The sequence below is a fragment of the Drosophila simulans genome, chromosome 3R (assembly GCF_016746395.2).
Source record: "Drosophila simulans strain w501 chromosome 3R, Prin_Dsim_3.1, whole genome shotgun sequence".
NCBI lineage: Eukaryota > Metazoa > Arthropoda > Insecta > Diptera > Drosophilidae > Drosophila > Drosophila simulans.
In genome coordinates this window covers 19,823,074-19,836,474 of record NC_052523.2, presented here as the reverse complement: position 1 = coordinate 19,836,474, position 13,401 = coordinate 19,823,074, and the positions used below count along the sequence as shown (strand labels likewise).

General features: G+C 42.1%; 3 protein-coding genes and 1 non-coding gene across 4 annotated transcripts; all 4 read left to right on the top strand.

The window, feature by feature from the left end:
* Nucleotides 1–87: 87 nt before the first annotated feature.
* LOC6729252 (probable low-specificity L-threonine aldolase 2) lies at nucleotides 88–3,127 on the top strand. The gene is made up of 6 exons (XM_016174858.2): nucleotides 88–217; nucleotides 593–806; nucleotides 1,731–1,805; nucleotides 1,871–2,279; nucleotides 2,520–2,656; nucleotides 2,715–3,127. Exons 2-6 carry the CDS (start codon nucleotides 596–598, stop codon nucleotides 3,032–3,034), a joined length of 1,152 nt encoding a protein of 383 aa, XP_016035905.1. The 5' UTR covers nucleotides 88–217; nucleotides 593–595; the 3' UTR covers nucleotides 3,035–3,127.
* A 1,064-nt stretch (nucleotides 3,128–4,191) lies between these two features.
* On the top strand, nucleotides 4,192–4,312 carry Trnal-caa. The gene is made up of 2 exons: nucleotides 4,192–4,229; nucleotides 4,268–4,312. It is a non-coding gene; the product is annotated as a tRNA-Leu (tRNA).
* A 1,838-nt stretch (nucleotides 4,313–6,150) lies between these two features.
* On the top strand, nucleotides 6,151–9,078 carry LOC6729250 (nose resistant to fluoxetine protein 6). Its single transcript, XM_016174859.3, is given in 8 exon segments — nucleotides 6,151–6,832; nucleotides 6,893–7,262; nucleotides 7,327–7,600; nucleotides 7,668–7,780; nucleotides 7,838–8,048; nucleotides 8,111–8,292; nucleotides 8,346–8,817; nucleotides 8,881–9,078. Coding segments are annotated over 8 exon segments (2,202 nt in total). The 5' UTR covers nucleotides 6,151–6,450.
* A 381-nt stretch (nucleotides 9,079–9,459) lies between these two features.
* On the top strand, nucleotides 9,460–12,195 carry LOC6729249 (nose resistant to fluoxetine protein 6). The gene is made up of 9 exons (XM_002104534.4): nucleotides 9,460–9,757; nucleotides 9,819–10,140; nucleotides 10,195–10,268; nucleotides 10,329–10,531; nucleotides 10,589–10,701; nucleotides 10,757–10,970; nucleotides 11,140–11,321; nucleotides 11,384–11,858; nucleotides 11,920–12,195. Exons 1-9 carry the CDS (start codon nucleotides 9,487–9,489, stop codon nucleotides 12,151–12,153), a joined length of 2,088 nt encoding a protein of 695 aa, XP_002104570.1. The 5' UTR covers nucleotides 9,460–9,486; the 3' UTR covers nucleotides 12,154–12,195.
* Nucleotides 12,196–13,401: the final 1,206 nt, after the last annotated feature.

Sequence of the window (13,401 nt, the reverse complement as noted above, 5' to 3'; positions counted from 1 at the left end):
TTCAAGAGAGAACAATATAAAAAGAGAACTTAGGTTTCTCTTATACATAAAAAAGAAGAAGATCGATCGCTGCTCAATTGGGAACAGTATTATCATTGCTGGAGGTTGCCTTATAAAGAAGGCCATTTCGCAGCTGTTGGGGTCAGTTTTTCGCTAGCTCTGAAGCGAGCACGTTGTGTAATTTTTGTTCGCGTAGTTCTATCAATTAGGTTTCCAAGTGAGTTCTCTGGTGGTTTCTTGTTTACTTACGTGTTTTTTTTTGACAAATTGAATTAAGTCTATAAAGGTTGAATTGAATATATGAGTTCAGCCGGGAGATCACGTGTTAAAAGTAAAGTAATGATTACGCAATCGCTGAACACACCACATTCGACTTCGATTCGAGTGTTTACGTCCGGAAGAGATTGTTTTCATTTTGTGTTGGGTCCCCAACCGCCTATCGTCCCATTGCCCATATCAATTATTTAAGGCAGTGCAACTGACGTGTCTCAATGTAAATGAGTGCGCGATTCCATGGGGGATTTGCTGGCCATAAAGAAGGAAAATCAACATAGCCCACCTTATGCAAATATCCGAGCTAATCAACTTGCAGAAAATGACCACCCACTCCGTTGTTGACCTGCGCTCGGACACCGTCAGCCAGCCCACGGACAAGATGCGGGCCCGGATGGCCGCCGCCGTGGTCGGGGATGACGTTTACGGCGAGGATCCCACCGTCAACGAACTGGAGGCGCGGACAGCGGCCATTTTCGGCAAGGAGGCGGGCCTCTTTGTGCCCAGCGGCACCATGGGAAATCTACTGGCAAGTGAGTGGCAACTGCCAGGAGTCGTAAATAAGCCCGGCTCATTTTCGGTCTCTGCGCTAGTGGGTTTCCGTAGTGGGGAATCGCTTATGTTTATTAGTTTAAACCGAGGCCAGTCTCAGATTACACAAAAGGTGGCTGGGTGGGCGTGGACCGAGCGAGAAGGTGAAAGAAACAAGAAAGCAGAGCTCATATCATGCATCAGGTACATTATCGTAAAGGCTAAGGGCAGCCATAAACATAACATTAATTTTTATAGACTTTAATATTAGACGTGGACGTGTGCCACACCGTCGAGGTCGAGCAAGGTAAATGAAAAACTGAAGGATAAAGGACGAAGTCGCAAGGAGCTACCGCTTTGGGCATCGCAATCTGGAGTAATTTATGCATTCGCTCAAATTAATATTTCTAATGGAATTTGAAGTTTGCATTTTATTCAAAAGAAAACTGCTGCACTCAAACTTGTGATTGTGCTAATTTTTCAAGGGGGTTGCTCAATGGGCATGCAGCAATAAAAGGTGAAATTTATATGAGTACTTTCTGGTCATGATTAAGATATTTCATTGAAGAACTCGAAAATAAGGAAAACCCCACTACGCTCGTTATCAAATCAAAATACATTTCGAGTGTTTCCTCTTACTGATAATATAACGTTATCTCAGCAAGATTATGCACATTTAAAGCTAATTAAATATCTATTAGGTTACTAGGTATTAATTCCTTACGGGAGTTATGCAAATGTTTGAACGATAGGATTCATTAACTGAATCTTGTGAAGTAGTATCTATTTAGATCAGAAACAATTAGCAAGGCTGTATTAGTTATATTAAAGATGAGTTCAGAGCTAAACCGAAAAGCCTGTGGTTTAATCCTTGATTATTCCGAGCCAAGCGAATACTCCAATGTTTCCCTTGATAATCCCCCCAGTTATGGTTCACTGCCATCGTCGTGGGACGGAGGCCCTGGTCGGCGATTTATCGCACATCTTTCTGTACGAACAAGGTGAGAACAGCAAACACTCCGCCAGGCCTCAACGACTCCAGTGCGTCTTCATTAATCACGTTTAGGTGGCGCCTCGCATTTGGCCGGAGTCCAATTAGCCACTCTGAAGAACGAGCAGGATGGCACCTTTAGTCTACAGGATCTGCGACGCAGGATTCGCCACGAAGACTGCCATGAGCCCATCACCTCGCTGGTGGTGGTGGAGCAAACCCACAATATCTGCGGCGGCAAAGTGGTGCCCCTGGCCTTCTTGGATGAGCTAGCTGCTTTGGTCCGTCAGCCGGGCGTGGGCACTGGAAACGCCCGCATCGCTCTCCACATGGACGGAGCGAGGGTCTTTAATGCGGCCACCGCCTTGGGCGTGGGAGTGGAGCGCATCTGCCGCGACTTCGATTCGGTATCCATCTGCCTCAGCAAGGGCTTATCGGCTCCCGTGGGATCCGTGTTGGTCGGCTCCAAGGCCTTCATTACAGAGTGAGTTTAACCCCGCCCACGGCATGAGTATCTAATACGCTGCTAGCCGGCTCATATTTGCTTTTCCGGATCCGGTGACTCCAATACTTCGATATAATTACGGAAATTGGTGCTTAGCTGCAGTCCATTTTTAGTTATTGGTAACTGTATCTTAGTAATGGAATTATTTGGCACTTTATTTACATATAATAGAATTTTATATTCGATGTTGGCCAATAACAAATAATTTTCCGCGTATAGAGCCCATCGACTGCGCAAAGCTTTGGGAGGCGGAATGCGACAGGTGGGAGTGTTAGCAGCAGCTGGACTGGTGGCTTTGGATGAAGTGGTTCCACTTCTGAGCAAAGATCACGAACGGACCAAGAAAATTGCCAAAGGTTGGTGTCATAACGTCTAACATAATTGCACACTCATAAATATCCATTTCCTCCTCAGCTATTTACGGACTGAATAGTCCCAACATTACCGTAGACTTGGAGTCTGTCCAAAGCAATATCCTTCTGGTAGAGATAACCCAACCCAAACTGAAGGCCAGTGAGTTCTCCACTCGGTTGAGCATCGTTGATGCTGGAGAAGTGGAGGCCGGAGTGACGGACAAAAACGGAGCCGGAATCGTGGTGAAGGCCTGTGCCCGGGATTGGGCATTTGCAAGACTGGTGCTCTACCATCAGGTGGACGATGAGCAAGTGGACCTGGCCATCAAGAAGCTGAAGTACGTCATCGGCCAGTACGACAAGCAATGGCCCAGGACCTAGACTTTTGTAATTCTTTTGAATATTACTGGAAAGACAAACACAATTAGATTTTGCATTTTGTCGTTTAATTAAAGACACAGAGGGAGAAAAGAAGATCTCAAATTTGTATTATTGCCCCTTGAGTGGGTCCGAGCTGCGTTTACATTCACGCATGACCGGGCACCGTTCCGTCGATGCTGATGGACATCCGGCCGGGCTCCAATCCCGCCGCCCATTGGGCTGCTGCTCCGCCGACTCCTGTGCTCCATTTCCCCAGAAGTTTTCCCTTGTGTGTCTGCATGAGTGCCCGTCTGAATGAAATAATAAAATTATTTTTAAAATATTATTGTCAATCCAGCGATGTGCTCATCGATTTAAAAGCCTGCAGTACCCAGTGCTCCATCCTCGCAGCCATCGGACAGTTGTGATTTATAAGCAAACTTATCGCCGGCGAAGGCGGAATGCGCTCAAAATGATTGGATCCCGGCATCCGGGGTCTCTGTGTGTTCCCTTACAATGGATTAGAGAGCTGGGCTGAGTGAATAGCAGCCATGCGAGGGGCGGGGCACGGCATTGAAATGTTATATTTTATAAATTATGCTATGCCAAATGAAACGAAATTCAATTAGAGAAATTGCTGAAGCATTTGATAAATTGAAATTGAATTGACTCGGCTAAAGTTGGTCCTTTGTCTGCATTTTGAGCCTTCGCAGATTCTGGCCGGGATTAATGTGTAACGAAAAGTCATCTGCCCAAATGGCAAGTAATTATGGACGGTTGATTTTTCGATCGACTTTCGGAACTGCACCACTGAAACAACAACAACAACAACGAAGTCGATTTGTGCCCGAAAGTATGCAATGCCCCCATTAAAGAGCCACTTTTCACTCTCACCCCCAAAAGCACACGCATGCGAGCTTTGCGCGAGTGAGACGGGAGCACGGTGTGCGAGTGAGCTGGGTAGAGGAGGGGCAGTCTATAAATAGCTGCTAGACATGCGACGCTGGGTGTGAAAATGTGTGTTTGCGGTATTGCTTTTTAGCCCATCGCTCCATCATCATCATCATCGCAGCAGTAGAAGTTAATAACCCTCCCGGTAATTCACCAACACCCGAATTTCAACTGCAAACTCAGTGCCGCAGCTTATAAACTTGTTCTTGCACGCTGGCCCGCAACATGTCAGGATGGCCGAGCGGTCTAAGGCGCCAGACTCAAGGCATTCAGTCTTGCCCTTCGCAGAAGGGCGTGTGAGCGTTCTGGTCCTCTCTGAGGGCGTGGGTTCGAATCCCACTTCTGACAAAATTTTTTTTTATATATTTTATATGGTTATTTACTTTTTTTATTATTATAAAAATATATTTAATTGGAAATAGGAAATAAGAAGCCATTATAATTTAAAGCTATCTAGCTCTAGCAAGGAAAAAGAAAATGGTAATTAAATTTATTAAAAAGCCAACTGTAAACAATACAAATGCTTATTTAAAAAATTAATAAAAAGCCTGACATAGATAACAAATCGTTTTATTTGTAAAAGCTTGCGTTACCAAAATCAGGGGGTTTAAATGCAATTATAGTTCTACAATTAATAAATATGCCTAACCTATAACCTATCCCACTTCTTTCAGCTTTTTGCAAATGCCAAACCTAGTTTATGAATTTTGCATACTATTTAAGCCATTTTCAAAAATGAGCTCTTGACATAATTGCATGGTCTTTCTGTTTTGTAAACATTTAATAGCATTTGAGGCCAATTAACGTAATTACATGGACCGGTAGACAGATGTGCAGCATGTAGCATGTAGTGCATTCAATTATGTGGCACACTCGCTTTTCCCAGCCGTTTAAACAAATGAATTGCTTCTAATGAAGTATTTAAGCGCACCTTTCTGGGCAGCCGTGTGTGCGATTTAGTTAAAGTTGAAGTAATTTAATTATGCATTTACACGGTCGACATGTTCAATTAACTAAAGCCACGTTACGTCGGCGCCGGCATTAATTTCTGGGGATTTTCAATTCAAACTCGCCTCTTAATGGGCATTAGCATGTTTATTATCGCCCCGAACGGCACCGACTTTATTGGCCATGCCGCTTTATGGCACGTGCCACGTCTGCCAGGATCGGATGGGTTGGGGCAAATGGGTTTCATATGCGCGGATACATGATGAATAGCGCAGCTCCTTGGCCCAATAAAATATGATGGAAAAACGCCATTCCCTCATTATGCCAGACGGGGATTGGCGTGTTACACTTTTCGGCGCCCGAAATGACAATCTGTCATGGAATAAAGTCGTAAACAGCGGCAGTGGCAGCCCAAGGAGCTGGCTGGGATTGTTCTGTGTCCCTTGCTAAATTGAAATTTGCATGAAGTCCAGCCCCCACAACAACAAAATGATTATTCAATTTCAATAGCCACCTTGAAATCCGACACAAAGATCTACAATGCTCGCCTTTTCCAAAAGGGAAAGGCATACATTTGCAGATAAATTGTCATATCCGATTGATGAATGTGGGTATTTAAACAATGTGATGTGCCAAAAAGAACACAGGCTTTTGAAATATTTAATTGCTGGATAGCAACTTAAAAAACAATTTATTTACAACGACGCCATGCTTGCAATATGTTTTCGATGTGTGCGAAATTTACTTTGAACTCCTTTCATCGAATGTCCCACTTGTTCGATGGTTTTTCGGTTGCTCTAATTTAATTAATTGCATGCGCCTAACTAAAGTCAAACAATTTCCGTATTTAATCAACGAGAAAGCAAACGAATGACTCAGACCCAGCGCGTCAAAGGCAAAAGAAGAGTCGGCCATAAAGGATACTGGATGATAGATGCGGGGTGGTGTGTGGTTGTAAGTCATGCGAACTCATTTCGAAAATTAAGCAAATGTGCTTAAGTATAGGTGCGGTGTGTGTGTGGGTGTGTGTATGTGTATGCACAGTATGTGTATTTGCTTTTCCCTATTTTCCTCTTTCCCCGCTTCGATGTGTGTGTTTGTTGGGGGCGTGGCTGGGTGAGCATAACGTGATTGCTGCCAATTTCACAAAGCAGCAAATTGATGATGAGCTAATGCTTTGAAAATTATTGGGAAAAAATATTTAATAGGTTTACGTCGAGCTCAAGCTGCGAACAAAAAACAAGGGACGGTTCGAATGGGTAGAGAAAGTGAGACAACTTGGTTAAAAGGGAAGGAAATATTCTTTAAAGCTTGTGGATGTCATATTAGCTTTGCTGTCAGTGGTTTTTGAACATTTAGTTCCATAAATCAAAGGTTCTAAAATATATACAAGAAATTTAAATAATGTACTTAAGTACAATGTACTTAAGAAGTGGGCAAGCTTTTGGGGAACCCCAAAACATTACCTCCTAGGCAGAAAATTAGGTATGGCTATCTGCAAATAAACGATGGCGTAGCGTATTTTGAGGGATGTTCCCATGAGTACGGTCAGGGTTTTCCTACAATCGACACCCATTGGGATACCCGTTGATAACGCTTATCGGAAGATTACGCCAAGAGGGATGTGGTATATAAGCTTTTTAGACCGCGCCAAAGCAATCAGACAAAATCGAATTAACATGGTCAACGGAATAGCCATTTTATTGCTTTGCGGACTGGGTCTCATCCATGCGAGCCAGTTAACGGAGGAACTTCACTTGGTTCACCACCGCTTAAGCAGGTTCAAGGAGTCACTATCCCAGGATATTAACCACGAAATCATAGACCCTCGAGCTTCTAGTACAAGTGATACACAATGCCTGGCGGATATGAAGGAGTTATTTGCTGGGGTGAAAACTGGCAGCTACTGGGCACTCAAAAGTAAGTTCAAATCAATAAGTTAATTGTGATTTTTAAGTAATATGTTATGAAATATTTCAGTGATCGATTCCTGGGGTTCTTTTCCCTCGGGCCTATTGTACGGAACCTTTTACGATCTGGGCAACTTCGACGAGTGTCTCAATATAAATCAGGAGATTAGCAGCAGCCAAACGATTAAGGGAAAATATTGTTTCATGGCTGTGCCTCTTAAAGATGTTCTTGATACCGGAATCGAATCCTTAGAAGGCATGCAGATCAAGATTGCCACCTGTTTTCCGGCCTCCTGTTCGGCAACTCAAGTCGAAACGTTTGCTGGTCAATTATACCAAAATAAGGTCAACTCAAGCATGAGTTTTAATATCAGCATCGATGAGGACGGTTGCCAGACAAGCGATCCTGTTCCTTGGGATGGTCTCACTATTTTCACAGTGTAAGTAAATTACATAATTGAACCATGTTTATAACTTATTTCTTATTAAAAATGTTATTTACAGTGTTATTCTGTCAGTGCTTACTTTAATAGTGGTTAGCGCCACACTTTACGACTATTTCCTTTGCACGACTCAACAAAAACCTGCTTTGATCAAGATTATATCGGCTAGAGCGAATTCCCGAGCTCTTTTCCGTCTTGAGGTTAGCAGTTCCAATTCGAATGTCATTGATTGCCTTCATGGAATTAGGTGCATGTCCCTCATATGGGTGGTTTTTCTGCATGAGCATTTGTATTCCCTGATATCCCCAAACATCAATTTCACCTATGCGCTTGCGGTAAGTGTGTGATGCAGTATTGGCAAGGACAACACACTTTAAATTAAATATTTAAATACGTTTACAGTGGCTAGAGAAACCGAGCTCTAGCTTCTTTGTACATGGCTATTTCTCGGTGGATACGTTTCTATTTATTGGTGGCCTACTGGTATCCTTGACAGCTCTGCGGACCATGGAAAAGTGAGTACAAATCTTTAATCATATTAATGGATAATTTAATTAGTAAATTGGCTTCAGGACCAATGGAAAGCTAAATGTCCCCAGGATGTATGTGAATCGCATTATTCGCATCCTGCCCGTTCTGGCCATGGCAATCTTGATCTACGTAAAACTAATGCCGGTTGTGAGCGGCGGACCCCTTTTCAAAAGTGGGTTCCATGGCAAAGAGGAGTGTGTGAATGGCTGGTACTGGGACCTGCTCTTCATCCAGAACTATGCTACGAAAACAGTTGTAAGCTCCACACTAAGGCTAGGCCCTTGTTTCGTTGCTGACAATTTTATATTTTTTAGTGTCTTGATCAGTCGTGGTATTTAGCGGTGGACATGCAGCTGTACATCCTCTCCCCTCTACTCCTGATTGGCCTTTACAAATGGGGCAAGAAGGCAGCTTGGGCCATTGTTGGCATTGTGGTTTTGCTTTCAGGTTGTCTGTTTGCCACCCAAATGGTCAATCATTACTCAATGAGTATTAAGTATGTCCTTGTACCTCCATGCAGTCACTTTACTTACTCCTGTTATTTTGCAGAAATGGTGGTGGCGATGATGAAGCCAACTCAAAGCTGTACCTTGCCACGCACACACATGCGGCTCCTTGGCTGATTGGATTTCTGTTCGGATACTTCCTGCACCTGAATCGTGGCAGAAAGTTCCAGATTAGCTGGCTGGTACTATGGTTGGGTTGGATCATCAGCTTGGCGATGTTCCTTACCTCGATCTTTGCAACCTATCCGTCTGCGAAGTGGAGTGCTCCTCCGCTCTCCACCTTGGAGGAATCTCTGTACTACACTCTCACTCGGGTTGGTTGGCCATTGGCCATGTGCTGGGTGGTATTCGTGTACATTCAGGGTTATGGTGGTCTGGCCAACAGTTTCCTCTCCACCCCCCTGTGGCAACCACTCTCAAGGTTGTCCTATTCCGTCTTCATCTGGCACATGTTCGTCCAGGAGATAAACAGCCGGAATGTGCGAACCAGCACTTACTTCTCTTCCTACACTGTGGTATGTAATGCACCTTTCGACCAATTTAGTTTTGTTTTGTAATTAACATTCGGTATCTTGCAGATGCTCAACTTCTGGTCTGACTTTGGCATAAGTCTGATTATGTCCTATGCTTTATATCTTATTATTGAGGCTCCTATAGGCGGGCTGCATTCACTTTGGAGACCATCATGAAGTGCAAAGCCTCCAGCGGTAGTGCGGCCTGTATTAACTTCTGTTGTGGAGCACAAGCGTAATGGTGATGAGCCCGAACATAGATAAGCTGTCTGTACTGATAAGTATTTAATAAAGTTAAGAGCGTTTACATAACTTTTCTGTATATTAGACTAATACAAAGTCAAATAGTATTAACTACAAAACTGCCTTCCTAAATAAGAGATTTTTTGCAATATGCACTCCATCAAATTATGTAAAAGTATCTCAGGTCTTAGCCAAATTAAATATAGTTTATCAAAATATGTTTGTGAATTTTTTCTTACTAACTAATTAATCGCAAAAATTGACATTTTCTTATGAATAATACTTGTTGGTTGCAGTATATAAACGTTGCCCCAAAAACACATACTTACTAATCGGTTGTCATATTAGCAGATAGCGCTTATCGCTTCTGATTTGCCATATAAAATCACGGTCGATTCCCTCAATGCTCTCAATCGCAAGTCAATTAAAATGGTTAATGTAGTTAGTATTTTATTGTTCTACGGACTGGTGGCCACCAGTGCCTTGGAGCTTACGGATCCTGATGTTTCGAAAACATATGAATACATGGGTCAGTTGCGGCCATTAGGATTGGAATTCGCGGAGTTCTTTAAAAATGTGACTCTAGAGAGCCTGGGCGTATCCGACTCCAAGTTGGCCAGTGCGGAGGATGAGTTATGTTTGGCAGAATTGGAAGCAGTAATGAATGGCATCTCGTTAAGGGAAACTTGGGCTTTAAAGAGTAAGTAAATCCAAATGCAATTGGCCTGTAATACTAATACTATTTTAATGCTATCTATTAGTGATCGATGCATGGGGTTTTATTCCTAACGGACTTCTGACCGGCAATTTATTCGATCTTGGTAACTTTGATGAATGCCTTTCCATTAAACAAGTGGTCGGTGGGCAGAGAATAACAGGAAAGTACTGCTTTCTTCTGGCCAACAGTGAGAGGATCGCCACTTGTTTTCCGGCTTCATGCTCATCCACACAAATGGAACCCTTTGTGGAGCAACTGATGGCATTGATCAACTTAAACAGCTCTAGCTTAAAAATGAGGATCAGTGAGGCGAGTTGCCAAACAAGTGAAATTGAGCCTTGGAATGGACTGACTATTTTCACCATGTATGTTAACTTTTATTCCCATCAGAAGGGTTGTCTTAACCATTTTGATTTCAGAGTAATCCTATCATTGATGAGCGTTATTGTGCTTTCTGTTACGTTATTTGATTACTTCCTGTGCGAGGATCCCAGTAAGTATATTAATGTATTTCCTCCCAATGAAGTACATTACACCAAGGTCAATTTTCCAGGTAGTATTCCAACTCTGGTGAAGGCTTTTTCGGCTAGAGCCAACTCTCGCGCACTTTTTCGCATCGTCCCAAACAAAAGTAATCCAAATGTGATCGAGTGTTTCCACGGCATCCGCTGCATGACACTTTTCTGGGTTATCTACTGCCATGAATTCATATTTTTTCTGACATCGCCAAACCTTAACAGGTTTGATTTATATCCTGTAAGGATACTCAACAATCAGATGTTGAAATATTTTGTAATAATGTGCATGTTTTAGTGGACCGTAAAACCATTTTCCAGTTTTGTGCTACACGGATACTTCGCCGTTGACTCTTTTTTCGTCCTAGGAGGTCTTTTGGTATCTATGATTGCCCTACGTTCTATGGAAAAGTAGGTATTATCGAGTGCCATTCAAAAACGAAATTTATATGTTAGTTCTTAATAGATCCGGGGGAAGACTGAACCCATTTTTGATGTATCTGCACCGGATACTTCGCATTTTGCCTGTCGTTGCAATCGCCATACTAATCTATATGACAATGATGACTGTAGTCAGTGGTGGTCCAATGCTCAAAAACGGTTACCATGGCACGGAGTATTGTTTAAATGGATGGTTCTGGACCTTGCTGTTCATTCAGAACTATGCAGCGCAGAATATTGTAAGTAATACATTTACGTAATGGCTGTAATCAGATACGATACGGCAACTACATAGATAGATAGATAGATAATTCGATAAATAACGTTATCAAAGCGAGGCCCAGACAGCTTTTTAATTTCCCAATATGCATTTATCTAGTACAGCATTAACTTCTCTATTGATTTCAGTGTCTGGATCACACTTGGTACTTGGCAGTGGACATGCAGCTATTTATCATCTCCCCGATCCTCCTGATCGCTCTGTACAAGTGGGGCAAGAAGGCAGCTGCTGGAATCGCAGTACTTGTGGTTTTGCTATCTGGCTGCCTTTTTGCCACCCAGATGGTCAACCACTACTCGTTGCTTATTAAGTAGGTTTACTGTTTTAATTTGATATTCTGAACTAAACTGTAACCTAACTTGATCCACACAGAATTAACAACGGCGATGACGGTGTTCCTAACAAAAAATTGTATCTAGCCACTCACACTCACGCTGCTCCTTGGCTTATTGGATTCCTATTCGGCTACTTTCTGCATATAAATCGCGGAAAGAAATTCCAGCTAAGCAAGCCTGTTGTGTGGTTAGGCTGGATTCTCAGCTTGGCGATGCTTTTTACATCGATCTTCGCACTATATCCGGCTTCACAGCTGACTGCTCCTCCTCTTTCCACGCTGAAGGAATCCCTATACTACACCCTTACCCGGTTGGCTTGGCCCTTGGCCATTTGCTGGATAATTTTCGCCTGCATGCAGGGCTATGGTGGTGTGGTCAATAGTTTCCTTTCCACACCCTTGTGGCAACCGCTTTCCAGACTTTCCTACTCCATGTATATTTGGCACATGTTTGTCCAAGAGGTGAACAGCAGAAGCGTCCGGACTAACACATACTTTACCAACTACTTCGCGGTAGGTTGTTTGTAATACAGTAATTGTAATATTTGTTATTCAATGCTACTTCTTTTTGCAGATGGAACGTTTCTGGTATGACCTTGGCTTTACCGTGCTTATGTCCTACATTTTGTACCTAATAATCGAAGCCCCGTTGTGTGGATTTGATAGTATTTTACGGCGCCGAAAGGGCCCTCCAGCTACTAATCAGGCAAACATCATTTCTAATGAAGGCGACATGGAGAACAGAGACCCCGAAGATCAAAATGGCACTGAGACGAACCCGATACATATTTCTGAAATACATAAATAATTTCGGAATGTTTTTCTTTATTTTTTAAAAATGAATAAATCAGCTAACGTCTCTGGTGAAGTTACCCATTGAAAACTTTTCTCTTCTTCTACTCCGGATGGCATAACTTACTACATTCTTAACCCACAGTTCATTCACCGTATCAAGTTAAACGTTTCCACACCTTGCAGCCTGATAGTAAATCAATATGACGATTACCTGATAACAGATAATAGCCCCATTGCGCGGTAATTATTTCTGCTACCCAAAGGTTTTATTGATTGCTCATAACAACCGCCTAGATGTCTCCTAGAATGTATTCTAATGCTGCGGGCATCTGAACCCGAAGCTTATCTTCGGTACCCTTGTCCCCAGACTACATTGAAGGTAAACGCAGGTGCCAAGTTCAGTTAATCAAAGTCTTTTGCGTCTGGCTACTGACATTTTAAACAGAAGGAAATAGACCCTTTAAACCAATGCCGCCGTCTCACATATCTAGGTTTAATATGATTTGAGTTCGCAGAACACTTTCAAAATGTATTGATCACAGTCCAATACACTGAAAAAAAAACTAAATGGCTTAGCTCCTTCAAATGGTAGAAGGAACAAAATAATTAATTATATTATATGTATCAATGAAACATGATTTTTGAATAAATTCTTTTTGAAATGTTATAGAGGATATTCCCATAGAAACCATGAAAGTCCCCTAGAAAATTTAGGTCTAAGGTACCAGAAATCCATGTTTACGCTCGATTAGCCTATCAAATTGTCCACCTGCACGACAATTGGACAACTGTAATAGCATTGATTACGTTTTATCAGTGATCTTTTTATCATTTAAAGAGTATATGTATACCTTGTCCATTTTTTTGGTGAGACTGTAAGTGTACGTGTACTTAAGAGTTCTTCCAATTGAAATTCTTTGACAACAGTTCATGACTTTTACCTTAAAAATTTATTATATTATATTTAATTCTAGTGCTCGGAAAATACAGGTGCTGTGTAATAAAGTGCACTTTTTATGTAACAGCCATAATTCAATAAATTGATTAAATAGTTACAATTCCTATAATTTCAATGATACATACACTGACTACAGCTTTCTGCTGAACTCAATGAAAAAGTACCGAATCGATAACAATTTTTGTTATAATCTCTTGCTTGAATAAATTTCTGTTGAAATTATTAAAAGCCTATAAATAAAATCCTGTGAATCCCAGTTAGTCTTTTACAGAGCGATTATAGTCAAAGCACAATAAATATAGA

Excerpts from the sequence above, each read along its gene's own strand:
- LOC6729252 (XM_016174858.2), top strand. The coding sequence starts at position 596 with ATGACCACCCACTCCGTTGTTGACCTGCGCTCGGACACCGTCAGCCAG. Across the intron at positions 807-1,730 it reads CATGGGAAATCTACTGGCAA|TTATGGTTCACTGCCATCGT; the intron begins GTGAGTGGCAAC and ends TAATCCCCCCAG. Across the intron at positions 2,280-2,519 it reads TCCAAGGCCTTCATTACAGA|AGCCCATCGACTGCGCAAAG; the intron begins GTGAGTTTAACC and ends TTCCGCGTATAG.
- LOC6729249 (XM_002104534.4), top strand. The coding sequence starts at position 9,487 with ATGGTTAATGTAGTTAGTATTTTATTGTTCTACGGACTGGTGGCCACC. Across the intron at positions 10,141-10,194 it reads GGACTGACTATTTTCACCAT|AGTAATCCTATCATTGATGA; the intron begins GTATGTTAACTT and ends TTTTGATTTCAG. Across the intron at positions 11,859-11,919 it reads ACTTTACCAACTACTTCGCG|ATGGAACGTTTCTGGTATGA; the intron begins GTAGGTTGTTTG and ends TTCTTTTTGCAG.